Genomic DNA, 14176 nt, shown 5'->3' with positions numbered 1-14176 from the left:
TATAATTTAAGAAAGAAGGAACTCAATCCTGTTATTTTAAGACCAGAGTTTTATTTTGAAACTAAAGCTTTTATTTTGAAAGCACTTTACAACCGGAAAAGCGTTGGTTTTATTTCCCCTGAAGATTTTTTTTTTTTTAGCTCAGAGATAGCTAACATCGCACGGTTAAAGTGGTAAATAACGACTTATTTTGTAGTTTTACCTCCCCGGCCAACAGAGAGGGTTCCCCCAAGCACAAATATGGTAAGCGTGTTTTGTTTTTCGTCTTAAGAAGTAATAATTTCCCAATATTAGCCTCACTGGCTGCTGTTAATGTAGCATAGCTAAGCTAGCAAGCTACGAAGCTAACCTTTACTACTCGTGACAAACGCGCATTTTTGTCCCGTTTCTTCTGTATCTGTTATCATGCAGTTTTAAGGTTAACCTCTAATTAAATCATTATTTTTATCTCGTAAACCTAAACATGAATGGAGCGACGTTGTGCCACGGTGTTTTGCAAACTACTAGCTATGGCGTTTACCATTGCAGGCAGTGGTCTGCTGTTGAATGACCAACAGTACATGCAGTTTGGGAATGTCGTGATGGGTTACTTAAAGTGTTTGCTGTATCAGGACAAAGCTCAAAACACGTAGCCTCGACTGCTTAACTCGGGTGATAATGTGTGACAGAAAGGAACTGTGTTTATTAAACGTTATTAATAATTTTACAGTCGCACACAATTTTGCTTGTCCAACCGACCAAGAGACCAGAGGGCCGCACATACGCAGACTATGAGTCGGTGAATGAATGCATGGAAGGTGAGACCTCTTTACATTATTACATTATCAAAATGTATTTATCGTGTGATGTTATTCGTGTTCACTTAGAGTTTGGTTATTTTTTTTTTGTCAACAAATCCCATAAAAACACTTGTGCATGCATCCCAAACCTGCACTTTAGTTATTATTTATTAGTTTAGTAATAACTAAAACTTTCAAGACAAAGGAGAAATGAAAATTGTGATGTGCAATGAGACTGCAGTGAGTTTGCAAAGTGATGTGGTTTTCAACCCTCAGGCCCTCTTGAGTCATTAAGGATGACGAAAATGTCCACGCCCAAAAAAACTGCTATAAAAACTTAACTGATTAATATTTTGTTCTGCTTTTTTTCTGCATAAATCTCTTAAACCACATCAGCACTTTACGAAACTGCCAAAAATCCCATCATTTTGAGTATTTTATCCCTTTAAATGCCAGTTTGATTGCTTAAAGTCACTGCTGTTTTTTTTACAAAAAAAAAAAATACAAAAAAATTTGTTATTTTCCATACAACTAATGTTGAGAAGCTGGGGCATTTTATTATTTTTTTTCAAATCAGTCTTGGATATGACCAAGATTATCTAAAATATTGACTTAATCGCATTATTAGTTTTTGTGCAGCACCAGTTTTAAAATTCACTACCCTCTTAGTTGACAAAAATGTCCCATTGACTCCCACTATAACCACATTTTTTAATCTCTCTCAGCCATGACGCAATAAAATCATTCATTCTGCAATATTATTAGTTTCATTTGTGAGAAAATTTGTCATTTTTAGTGTTCAATGCTAAAATGGGCCATTTCCCCATTATAGGGCCTATGCATAAAATGTTTGTTACTGCATTAGTTTTTTTGCTTGTGTTGAGTTTAGCATCTGGCTGTAGTCCTGTCCCCCCCCCCCCCCCCCAAAAAAAAATGCTGAATACCATAACCATCACAAAGCTAAGATTTAGTGCAGAACTATGATACTGGAGTGTGTTCATTTTCCTTAGTGTGCCTAATGAACTGGCAAGTGAGTGTATACTGTACATTACATGACGGAACACACAACATGCCGATAAACTGGTTGTGAAATATCCTTTTCATTTTGATGCTCCGTGGGGAAAAGTACGAGTTGATCAGAGTTTATGACAGCGTTCCTCCACAGTATGGACAAGTATGGACCATATTACAAGTTCAGTTTAACCTTTCTTGTTCATCTGGACTCCCTTCTTTTTTATTAAATGTTGAACATGGGTTTGCCTCCACTCAGCATTTCTTGCATATTTCTTCCAGGTGTTTGCAAAATGTATGAAGAGCATCTGAAGAGGATGAATCCAAACAGTCCCTCTATCACTTACGACATCAGTCAGTTGTTTGACTTTATCGACGACTTGGCAGATCTCAGCTGTCTTGTGTAAGTGCGAGTTCTGTGCGGGCAATACGGATGCGAGTGAAAACCCACCGAGGGTGCTGATCGCTTAAACTAAATATGTTTTACTTTTCCTGCAGGTACAGAGCTGACACGCAGACGTACCAGCCGTACAACAAAGACTGGATTAAGGAGAAGATATACGTCCTGCTGCGGCGTCAGGCTCAGCAAGCGGCAAAGTAAAAGGCATCTGTGAAAGGTTGTCCTGCTACACACACTTTGGAAGGAGTTTGCTGCACTACAGTTACACAGCGTCTTACAGATATGTGTATCGGGACAACATTGTCAATTTGACATGGAGAGTGTTTTCATATCAAACATTGGGGGGTGGGGGTGGCTGTGGTTGAGAATGAGGGGAAATGATACATGTGAGGCTTTATATTGAGACTGAGTCATGCCTGGTAGCATAGATATGTTTGTAATTTGTCACGCCATGATGAGAATGAAGCTGCATAATGGAGCTGCAAATACTAACTTATTGATTAAAAGAAATCCATCCTCGGAGATATGCTCCACAGGCCAGAAGAAAACTTTCCGTTTGTCATATTTTTAGTACTCTCCTTTCCGTTTTCCTAAGAGTTATGTGACAACTTTGTTTTGTTTTTTTTAATATATATATATACGTTTACCAGATTTGAAAAGACTGAATGCAGCTGAGTCATTTTTGAGTGAGAGCAGCGTTTGCAGACTGATGCTTACTCACCCCAGAATATATATATTTTCAACATTTCATCTGTTATTACTGTTATATATCCTTCCGTTGTCATACAAAATGCTGTTTTTGTTAAAAGTTTTATTTCGAGTAACATCTGATTTCAGCTCTCTTGTGTTTCCTTTGATTTTATTGAAATAAACTGTTGTTTTTCTGACTGGTCTCCACTTTTCAGTACACAATCAATAGAACAGATTTTTCGACAGGACAGTGGGTGGACAGAAATGATGCGGTGTGACTGGATGGTAAGTTGTGTACAAGCATCAGGCCGGTGAACCTCCGGATGAGTCGCATCTGCTCTCTCCGCTGGCCTGCTATGTTACTGTCTCTTTAAATGTGGCGGGCTGCCCTGTTGTTGCCGTGCTGGAAACCCCGTACTGACTCTGAAGGGACCCAAGATGGCTGAATACTCACGGGGGGCACTTAGCAGTTATCTGAGCAAGACGTCGGGAATGAATGGCAAATAGCAGTATAATGTAAAGCGTAACCTTAAAGTAATTATACGACTCCAGTTTGTTGGTTTGCATTATTTTTGGCATGCATGAATAACAGTAAGGAGAGAGTGGTCTCTCCGCGGCCCCGAGCCAGAACATGGCGGAACACTTGGGGAAGCAATAGCAGCTAACGCTAGCTAGTTGGCGTATTATTTAAAGAAAAAAGAAACATTGTTCCAGTGTAAAACGGTGTCCGTGGTCCACCGCTATAAAAATAATGTTATCGGTGCACAACTCTGGCCAATTTTCTTCAAAGGGTAGTTTAACATTGAACAAGCGGAGCGTAGGCAGCTAGCGTGCTAGCTAGCTAGTTAACTCGTTAGGTTTATAGCTAACGTAACTTGCTAACGTTACCTGCAAGCGTACACACTGTACTAATAAGCAGGCAGGACGTTTCGTGGGCAGGTGATCGTAACAGCTGGGCTTATTCTGAGTACGCCTTTCTCATCTGTGTGGTAGGACTTTGTTATGTCTATCAGTCCTTGTTTTGTCGATTAACGCGCCAGCTAACGTCAGTGTCCTCCGCTCTGTAAATTAGACTGTAGTTAGCTTGCTACAATGGTCAGTAAGCTGATTCTGCGTGGCTCTTTGCTTATAGCTCTGGCGAATTAGGTTTTTAGGCAGCTGGTCCAAAAAAAAAAAAAAATCTGATATTTTAGTTGTTACTGCAGAATCAGTTGAGGAAATCCTACTGTGTACTCGTCCAGGTGTTACACTTTTAAGCTTCTTCAAATAACTGTTATCCCAGTTGACCCCCTCACGCAAGTTAGGTCAATAGTGCTTTGCAGAAGTGAATAGGTGTAAAAAAAAAAGAGAGTGAATTGGAAGTTGTGTCGTTGCTACGTGAAGCAGAGCCTTTGTAAAAAAAAAAAAAAAAAAAAAAGCCTATAAGGTCCGGGAGAGGGGGAAACCGGTTCCAAACACCTGCCAGGATGACGGACACTCGTCGACGAGTCAAAGTTTATACCCTCAATGAGGACAGACAGTGGGATGACCGTGGGACCGGCCACGTCTCTTCGGGCTATGTGGAGCGTTTGAAAGGCACGTCTTTGCTGGTGCGAGCTGAGAGTGATGGTAAGTGAACCTAAAGGCCACAGGAATTAAAAAGAGATCAGATGCTTATTGTTGCACGTTCTGGTCTGCAAACACCTATACCATGTCCTCGTCTTACTCTTGTTTTGTGCTTGCCTGCAAACAACCTTTACTTTTGTGCCAAACCTTGTAGGTTCCCTATTGCTGGAGTCCAAAATCAACCCAAACACAGCCTACCAGAAACAACAGGTCAGTACATGGCAGCATGATGCAGTTCAAGCAGATAGATTTCCCTTCCGCTGATGGGAAATCAGTGGTTGTAATCTGGCTTTGTTTTTTCTTTTTGGAAAGGATACATTGATAGTATGGTCAGAGGCTGAAAATTATGATCTGGCATTGAGCTTCCAGGAGAAGGCTGGCTGTGATGAAATCTGGGAGAAAATATGTCAGGTAACCGTGCCTCTTTTTGTGTGGGTGGGTGTTTGTTTGTCTGTCTGCTCCATCTGCGTTATGTATTTTGTAGCAAGCGAGCTGTCAAAAACGCTACGTCGCTTACGAGTTTGTCTCATTGTCAAGGTGCAGGGAAAGGACCCGTCAGTGGACATCACACAGGATGTGGTGGACGAGTCCGAGGAGGAGCGCTTCGACGAGATGTCGTCGCCGGGTCTCGAGCTGCCCCCGTGTGAACTGAACCGCCTGGAGGACCTGGCTGAGCTGGTGGCCTCCTCGCTCCCGTCGCCGCTGCGGCGTGAAAAGCTGGCGCTGGCTGTGGAGAACGAGGGCTACATTCGCAAGCTCCTGGAACTGTTCCGCGTGTGTGAGGATTTGGAAAACAGGGAGGGACTGCACCACCTGTACGAAATAATAAAAGGCATTTTCCTGCTGAACCGCACCGCGCTCTTCGAGGTCATGTTCTCGGAAGAGTGCATCATGGACGTCATTGGCTGCCTGGAGTTCGACCCAGCGCTCCCGCAGCCGCGGCGGCACCGGGAGTTTCTCACGAAGACGGCCCGCTTTAAGGAGGTGATCCCCATCTCCGATCCTGAACTGCGTCAGAAAATACATCAGACGTATCGGGTGCAGTATATTCAGGATATGGTGCTGCCTACGCCGTCTGTGTTTGAGGAAAACATGCTGTCCACCCTGCACTCCTTCATCTTCTTCAACAAGGTGGAGATTGTGGGCATGCTACAGGTGAGATAGACAGATGTGCGAGTGTGTGATGCAAGTGTTTAAAAAAAAAAAATGTAGAAAAAGTTGTAATAATATCAAAATTCATTCAGTTAGGCAGGTGTAAAAAAAAAAAAAAAAATTGTAGGATTTTATTTGTTTATTTTTGCTGCTTTACCCAGTCTGAGATTGTCTGCCAGTCTTTTATGATCATGTGACCTTTGTGTTGTTGTACTGTGTCAACTCAGCAGTGTTTATGTATGGCTGTCTCCATAGAGATACAGAAGTGTTGTGTAAATCAGTTATGCTGCGCTAGAGGAAAAACTGAAACAGGCACACTGTTGACTCTTGTCTGTGTGACGTTCTGAAATCAAACACTCCAGATACAGACCATTTCTTTCTCACTTACCACGAAGCAGTTTGTAAGTACTGTTATTGTGTCATTATCGGACAGCAATCTTACTAATACTATTTTTGACAAGCACACATGTGATAGTGTGAGGGTCGGTGCTGCACCAACCTGCTGATCATTTGCTTGATTCTCACATTTCATCTGCCCCTTTCGATGTCAGGACGACGAGAAGTTCCTGACAGACCTCTTTGCACAGCTAACAGACGAGGCTACAGACGACGACAAAAGACACGAACTGGTATGCCAGAATTCAATCAGGCGATCGAATGCTGCTCTCAACCGCTCTGTAACTGTCTCCATCTTCACGCAGCCCGTGTTTGTTTGCTCCTTGTAGGTAAACTTCCTAAAGGAATTCTGCGCATTCTCACAAACGTTACAACCTCAAAACAGAGACGCCTTCTTCAAGACATTGTCAAACATGGGCATTCTACCTGCACTAGAGGTCATACTGGTGAGTGTAGAGAAATCAACAGACACGTATTGTTAATTTAACTGGTTAATTGTTGTTCAGATATTACAAAGAATTGATGTTTTGGTGTCGGTGCCTTTTGAAAGCTACATTAAGACCCGCTCCCAGATGAAAACAGGAAAGGAAAACCGAAACGAGCCACGATTATCATCATCATCAGTTCATTTGTTCACAACAGAGCCAAACAATGCGTTGGGTTGCCAGGCGTTGGGTACAGAACAGAAACACCTTGTTGAGGAATCTGTCCCCTGTATGATCCCAGTGGTATTAAATGGCAGTGTGTTGTGAGCAGGAGATGGCGATTTCATTATTAGTATTTTTTGCATGAAGATCTTGTTTAAGAGAAAAGAGTTAAACGTTTGTAGTTTCTAGTTTTAGTACCTGCACTGTTTCAGCTTCTCATTTGGACCATGAGTCAGCGTTTTTTTCAGGAATATCAGTTTGCTCTGTGTAACGTCTAAAGGACTAAGACATAACAAACTTTGAGCGTACCTACAGTGGTGGAGTACACACCAGTGCAGCCTTTTTCTGTCTGTATAAATCGCGTGAAACAGATTGATACCTGGTTGTATCATCTGCCAGGAAGGTCAAGCGCTTTGTCATGCTTTTGCGCAGCATGGCTATATTCTGGATCAGCTATGTATTTAGATCCGATGAGTGTGTTGATATAGCAAACATCCCCAGAGTTACAGAGGCAAGAGCAGAACAATGGTTTGTCTGCCATGTCTTTTGCAGATGTCATGGTTGGCGTTTTTCCCAGAAATTTGCCAATAGACTTATTTTTTTTCTCTTCTGTGGAAGCGCCTACATTACACTCATTACATTAGTATAAACAAAAAAACTTGAGTAAAGGAGAGATTAGACAGCCGAATGCTAGTGAATCCGTCCCCCCCAAGACGTCTTTCTTACATCTAGGCTGCATCTGAGCATGCAACTCATCTACGTTTTTCGAAAAACCTGCCATTGATAAGTAAATAAATAAAAACAAATCATGATAAAACATGCGGAGTAATAATTCTGAAGTGAGATTGAATGTTCTTTTATTTTCATTTTGTGGAAACTTGCAATACATTGTTATATGTGTTTTCATCAAACAGGGAATGGATGATGTTCAAGTGCGTGGGGCAGCCACTGATATCTTCTCTTATCTGGTGGAGTACAACCCCTCTATGGTACGAGAGTTTGTCATGCAGGAGTCTCAGAATGAAGACGTGAGTATCGTGTACAAGCCCTGATGTAAATAAAAGGGAATTCTGATGATTTATCGCAGAGGCGGATGTAAACTTATAACGATCGGCCTTTCAGGACATCCTTCTGATCAACCTGATCATAGAGCACATGATCTGTGATACGGACCCGGAGCTTGGTGGAGCTGTGCAGCTAATGGGCCTTCTACGGACTCTGGTGGACCCGGAGAACATGCTGGCTACTGCGAATGTGAGTCGGCATGCTCCGTCTACACACATGTCTCTATACTGACAGTGAGCAGAATACTGGATATGTTATCTGCTCAGTCCTGTTATGTCAAATAGTATAGAACGAAAACACCTTCATGGGCAAATCATTTCATTTTAAGAGATACGGTAGAGTAGGAAACAAGGAGACAGTGCAAAAGAGGAATAGGCATCTGGATTTTTGCTTTTTAGGACAGATACAATCGTTGTATGAGGGAAAGAAAAGAGAAAAACAAACATCTGCACTGGCTGATTTTCCTGCCAGTCGAGTTCTTCTCCCCTAACTGAAACAAATGGCATGGGTCCCACCAACTCAACAGGTTGGGCCGGAGATCTGTACCTTCACTGTGCTTCACTGTTTTTCTGTTGTTGGGAACCAGAGAAGCTTTTGCTGCTGAACATTTAAAATTCCTACATTTCTTTTTTCTTTCCAGAAAACTGAAAAGACAGAGTTCCTGAGCTTCTTCTACAAGCACTGTATGCATGTCCTGTCAGCTCCACTACTGGCCAACACCACAGAAGAAAAACCAAGCAAAGGTACCGAACATCTTAAAGTTGTGTGTGCGCGCAGGTCGTTAAGTAATAAATAATAAGCATAAATGAATAAACGTTTTTGTATTTTCGCTCCTGCAGATGATTTTCAAACGTCCCAGTTGCTGGCCTTGATTTTGGAGCTGCTAACGTTTTGTGTCGAGCACCACACCTATCACATTAAGAACTACATTATCAACAAGGATATTCTCAGGAGGGTACTGGTGCTCACCGCCTCTCAGCACGCCTTCCTGGCACTATGTAAGTCACATACTAACTCTCTGGTACCTGTCAAACTCTATTTCTAACATAAATGAATGAGCTGGGAGCTGAATATTGATTTGCGTTTATTATTTTTTTTTTTTCAGGTGCCCTGCGCTTCATGCGGAGGATTATTGGCCTGAAGGACGAATTCTACAACCGCTACATCATGAGAAACTTCCTCTTTGAGCCTGTGATCAAGGCCTTCCTCAATAACGGCTCACGTTACAATCTCATGAATTCAGCCATCATTGAGATGTTTGAGTATGTCCGTGTGGTGAGTATTCACTTGGCACAGTTTGCTTTTTTTCTAGGGGTGCACATCTGGAAATTATGACGTCATTCCGATAAGTCCGATATCATAACGAATGGCCCCGATAATATATAATGCATATTTTTGTCAGTACTGCGGTGTGAGTGGTTGTTTTAATCAATCGCTCCAACTCCCACATGAGACCTGAACGGCCTGAAGTGAAAGCTGTGTTCAAGTGGCATCGGTATAATCGGGAAAAACAACATTCTGGCTGAAAAAAATCATTAAAATACTCCCTCGTGTCGGAAAACAACTCGTCAACTCGGTCATGATTTTGGTAGTGGCTGCCGTTACCCAGGATGTTACACATAAACCACATAAAAGGTCGGAAAAACGACGCTCAAAACCGGGAACAGGGAACTTCCGTCACCACTTGAATGCAGCACAACGTGCATACGTTTGTAAACAAACAACATGACGGCAGCGGTGGTGGTGTGGGACTTTTTCAAAGTTTCCGAGGATGACATTTCTCTGGCTGTGTAATAAATGTTGAAAGAAAGCACCACGAGGTGGAAAAATCAGCACCAGCTTTAATACCTCGAACATGAAAAGTCTTTTGAAACATAGCCATCGATTCGATGGGGTTTTGAAGGCGTATGAGGACGCCAGCACGGCTTTTGCTCATTAGTCTTCCTCATCTTATTCCTCAAGTTATCGGTTATCGGTTATCGGTTTTTTAAAAGTTATTGTGCATCCCTACTTTTTTCCAGAAGTCTGGCATGAAATAACACGTTTGTCCAACGTTTCCACTGAAAACGACATTAATTTAACGGAGTAGCAAAGATCTGGGAAAGTAAGGAACAAATAAATCCCAGTTATGGCACAAAGCCACAGAACCTGGGTGTTCTTATCACGCTTGACTTGGTTTAGGAAGTTGAAGGGACACAGTTCCTTTATTGAGCGTCATCGCTTGCTTTGTTTGTGTTTATATCTTTGATTTTTTGTTGTTGCTTGTCTCCTCAGAGTTGAGCAGCTTGTCCAACGTGTATTTAACAGAAAATGATTATGACTCACAGTATTGTAAGGATGATGATGGCTCAGAGAATGTAAACCTTAATATAATGTATTGCGATTAAGTTATGTGATTTTCCCATTGGAAATGTTGGCTAACTTTACATGTACATATAAAGTAGTATATATATATATTTTGTCTGTGTTATAGTACATATTATTTTATTTTATTTTGATCCAAGCAGCCAACACTCATGCTGTCAAAGCACTCTCCTGAAGCTGAAAACTTCCATTCATCTTAACAGCTTTATTGTAATCTGTTCCTTCCTTCTCTTCCCCCCGCTTATTTTGTTACGCTTCGCTTTCCCTCTCCCTTCGCTTGTCTCCTCTCCCGCCTCTGCCAAAAACACCACATCTTTTTTTTTCTTTCTCCACACCTCTTCTGTCCTTCCCCTGTACTTTTTATTTTTCCGCTCTCACCTCCCATTGCTCCCAGGAGGATGTGAAGTCTCTCACAGCTCATATAGTTGAGAACTACTGGAAGTCTCTGGAGGATGTGGACTACGTTCAGACGTTCAAGGGCCTAAAGCTGCGGTATGAACAACAGCGAGAGAGGCAAGACAACCCCAAACTGGATAGGTGAGAAAGACAAGCTGCGCAATTACTATTCAGTGTAAAGTTGCTATAAAGCTAAATGAGTTGCACAATCTTGGGTGTCTCACAGTAATTCAAGAAAAGAAGACATTTAATTGCTCACATATGCTGTTATAAGCTCATCTATGGCTATGACGGTACATACGTCACTAAAGATCATCGTTGTGGTTTGGGCATTGTGTTCTGCAGCATGCGCTCCATCCTGAGGAACCACCGCTTCCGTCGTGACGCACGGACGCTCGAGGATGAAGAGGAGATGTGGTTCAACACAGATGAAGATGACCTTGAGGATGGCGAGGCAGTGGTTCCTCCCTCTGACAAGATGAAGACTGAGGAGGACCTCATGGAGCCCATTAGCAAGTTCATGGAGAGAAAGAAATGTACGTATGGGAGTTAGTTACACGTGCTTTATACTACAAGATATTAATTTAATCATATTAATTTTAATTTGTTTATGGTTGGTTTGAAAATGAACTCTGCAAGTCTTACACAGGGGTTTTATAAGTATACATAATTAATAGATTTTGTGATGGTTGCATTGAGAGTTAGAAAGCTAATGGAAAGGTTCGATCCCCTAAAGAGCAAAGGAGATGACTTGTGGACTGTGCTGTTGTATGTTTGCATTTTTTCTTCAAGTAAGACCGATTATATAATAGGATATATAGAGTAAAGTAGCCCTGTGATAGACTGGGACAGGTCCATGGTGTACCCTGCCTCTCGCCCAATGACGCTGGGATAGAAAACCATAGTTTTATTTATTGGTTTAGTTCTGTATGGCTGTACCAGGAAACGAGTCCTGGTTACAGAGGACAATATTGTGCACATTAAAGAACCTGAATGGGAAGAATGACCGTTCGTTGTCCATCTCGTCTCCTCGATCCCCAGTGAAAGACACGGAGGACAAAGAGGTGCTGGGGAAGTCGAGTTTGTCAGGCAGGCAGAATCCCAGCTTCAAGCTTTCCTTCTCTGGCTCCACTAAAACCAGCCTGTCCAGTCCTCCTTCGTCTGCCTCATTGAACCCAGGTTCTCCGGGATCGCCAGGGTCTCCGGGCTCAGGGGCACGGAGCTCACCCTCCACCACAACTGTAACCACAAAGGTAACTGTGAGCATTTTAAAGATGACGCCGCAGGTCTTAAACAGTCCCCCTAGCCTGTCCCGATTTTTGGGAGGCAGCGTTTTAAAGGCTTAAACTGGTTTGCACAGTGTTTATTCTGGTGTGAACGGTTCTGAACAGAAAAGAAGTGAAAACAGCTCTTTAACTATGAATCTTCACACTTGTACTGTAAATTTTCACACAACTCCCACCACCCCTGTTGAGTATCACACACAAAAAAAACAAACAATCATCAACCACTGTGGCGCTAGTGGTTTTGCGTACTTGCTTGCTTTATTTAAAAGGTGTGAGAAACTGAAAATGTGTGATTAATAGGTCAGCTATATTTACCAACTATGGAAGCATCACTGTGCTCAAAATGAGGAAAATTAACACTGTACAATGCACAAGAAATCCATATGAGAGATCCTTATCCTTGGATATGTTCCTGTAATAGACGCTGAAGAAAGCAAATATTAAAAATAACATCTGTTCTGTTCAATCCCAAGCAAATGAAACCGTAAGCATTGGACGAATGGGTCAGAATGACTGGACTTACGTTGTGTCTTTCGTCCACCACAGGGAGGTTTAGTGGGACTGGTGGACTACCCAGACGATGACGAGGAGGAGGACGAAGAGGAGGAGGATGGGGAGAGTAAAGAGGACCCTCTGCCACCTTCAAAGAAGTCCAAACTGAGCTCCTAAGGAAGCAGCACTGTCTCAGCTTTTGCTCCGCTCAGACAGTTTCATTGCAGAGACTTCGCATAGGAATGATCAAACTTGTAAAACAAATTGAAATGAACGAGAGACACCCCCCTCGCCGCCGGCGGGTGGCTAAAAGAGGAGCGGACTGTGAATGGATATGGAGCCTCCTCGGACTCGCCCAATTCATACAAGTGCCAATCAGGAGACCAGGAGCGACAGCCCGTCTGAGAAGCGGAACAGACGAGTGAAAGCTGGGGGGGAGGAGAGATCTTCAGCGGACTCGGGACAGTAATGAGACAGGTTGGAGTTTTTTTTTGGTCACTTAGCAACTGGAGGAAAAGACCACATACTAAAAAACACATGTACATGCGGACTGAAATCCGAGAGAGGCCACAGGCTCGGATCATAACCCACTGCCCTCCCCCTCGCCCCCCCCACTCAGGGAAGGACATCACAGCGGCCCGGATAGTTCGGCCATTTCAGACCCAGAACCACCACTCGCACACACCCATCCTCTCTCTTCAGAATCCACTTCCTTCCTGTTCCTTTCTACTTCGTTTTCTCCTCTGCTCTTTGACTGTTGCTTTCTTGTCCCCCCCCCCCCCCCCCCTTTTAAGTTAGTATATAGGACCAGACGGGAGGCAGCATGAGGCAAAGAGCTGTCCTTGTTGTCGTTTGATGATGTCATCAGTGTCGTCGTTCCTCAGCGGACGTTCTTTTCTCTGACGAGAAAAAAAAAAAGCCAGCAGTTTCTTCATTATTTTCTTTTTGTTCTCTATTCGTCTCAAATCTTTCTCCTGTTTTTTGTAAATGACAACAACGACAAAACAAAAAAGAAAAAAAAAAAAAAAGACCTGCCTTTAAATGTTCAGGACGTTTTCAGTCACACTTGAACAGGTTTTTAAAGACCTCAGTAGGTTGAGCTAGTTTTACCCTTTTTGCCCTTTGAAACTGCAGATTTTTTGGAGAATTTGTAATCCCGTCTTGATTAAAGATTGAGTGGAATTCTAGATGTGATGAATTTTGTCATATCTTCTCTTTTGTTTTTTTTTCCTTTTACATGAGTGTACACTTAGTTGTTCAGAATATTTGGGACCATTAAAATGATCTTTGCTGTAAGACGTCCTACTACCCTTTGTCCTAATAACTCGGTGTTTCTTTTTGCTACGTCTCTTTACCACCACAAGAAGCCTTTTTGTATGAGCTCGTAGCACACATTGGTTCTGTTGGCTTAAACTTGGTTCCACAAAACAGCTTTTTTTTTTTTTTTTTTTTTTATGTGAAACTTCTTAAAAAAAACAGTGAACGTTTGAATATTGAAATCAAAATTGCAATTAAAACTTCAACTTGAGCGATGTCATATCGTTTTGTGAAACCATGTAGCATTGTTTGACATTGTTTACTTAAATTTTGGGGATTATTTCATTCTAAAGGAAAGACGAGACGCAGTATTTTTGCTGCCGACATCCTTATGCTCCACCAGGTGGCGCCCTAGTTCCATATCTGAAAGAACTAAACTTGTATTTCCTCGCAGCTCATCTGGACTTTACAGCTTTTACAGTGAATGTGTGTGCTATGCTGAAGTGATAACTTCTTCACAGTACAAATATTATTGCTTTGGCGCTGTTCTGGTAGCGCCATCTGTATTAATCCCAAAGGAGATTCTTGAGCCAGAGGATACTTACAGAGCAAATAAAAGGAAACAGCAAAAAAAAC

General features: G+C 42.3%; 2 protein-coding genes across 3 annotated transcripts; both read left to right on the top strand.

The window, feature by feature from the left end:
• Positions 1-100: 100 nt before the first annotated feature.
• Positions 101-3074, top strand: LOC311499609 (enhancer of rudimentary homolog). Its single transcript, XM_084560664.1, has 4 exons — positions 101-243; positions 710-797; positions 2073-2193; positions 2289-3074. Exons 1-4 carry the CDS (start codon positions 241-243, stop codon positions 2389-2391), a joined length of 315 nt encoding a protein of 104 aa, XP_084416790.1. The 5' UTR covers positions 101-240; the 3' UTR covers positions 2392-3074.
• A 99-nt stretch (positions 3075-3173) lies between these two features.
• Positions 3174-13811, top strand: smek1 (SMEK homolog 1, suppressor of mek1 (Dictyostelium)). Of its 2 annotated transcripts, none has more exons than XM_084560663.1 (15): positions 3174-4488; positions 4640-4695; positions 4798-4896; positions 5023-5640; positions 6189-6266; positions 6363-6479; positions 7595-7708; positions 7803-7934; positions 8386-8488; positions 8585-8743; positions 8851-9020; positions 10507-10646; positions 10851-11041; positions 11547-11758; positions 12338-13811. In XM_084560663.1, exons 1-15 carry the CDS (start codon positions 4347-4349, stop codon positions 12458-12460), a joined length of 2454 nt encoding a protein of 817 aa, XP_084416789.1. In that variant the 5' UTR covers positions 3174-4346; the 3' UTR covers positions 12461-13811. The 2 variants fall into 2 exon arrangements, with proteins under 2 accessions (XP_084416789.1, XP_084416788.1); XM_084560662.1 differs by having other exon boundaries at positions 10504-10646.
• Positions 13812-14176: the final 365 nt, after the last annotated feature.

The sequence above is a fragment of the Chelon labrosus genome (genome assembly GCF_963514085.1).
Source record: "Chelon labrosus genome assembly, chromosome: 14".
In the NCBI taxonomy this organism is placed as follows: domain Eukaryota; kingdom Metazoa; phylum Chordata; class Actinopteri; order Mugiliformes; family Mugilidae; genus Chelon; species Chelon labrosus.
This window is presented reverse-complemented; position numbering and strand designations above follow the sequence as displayed.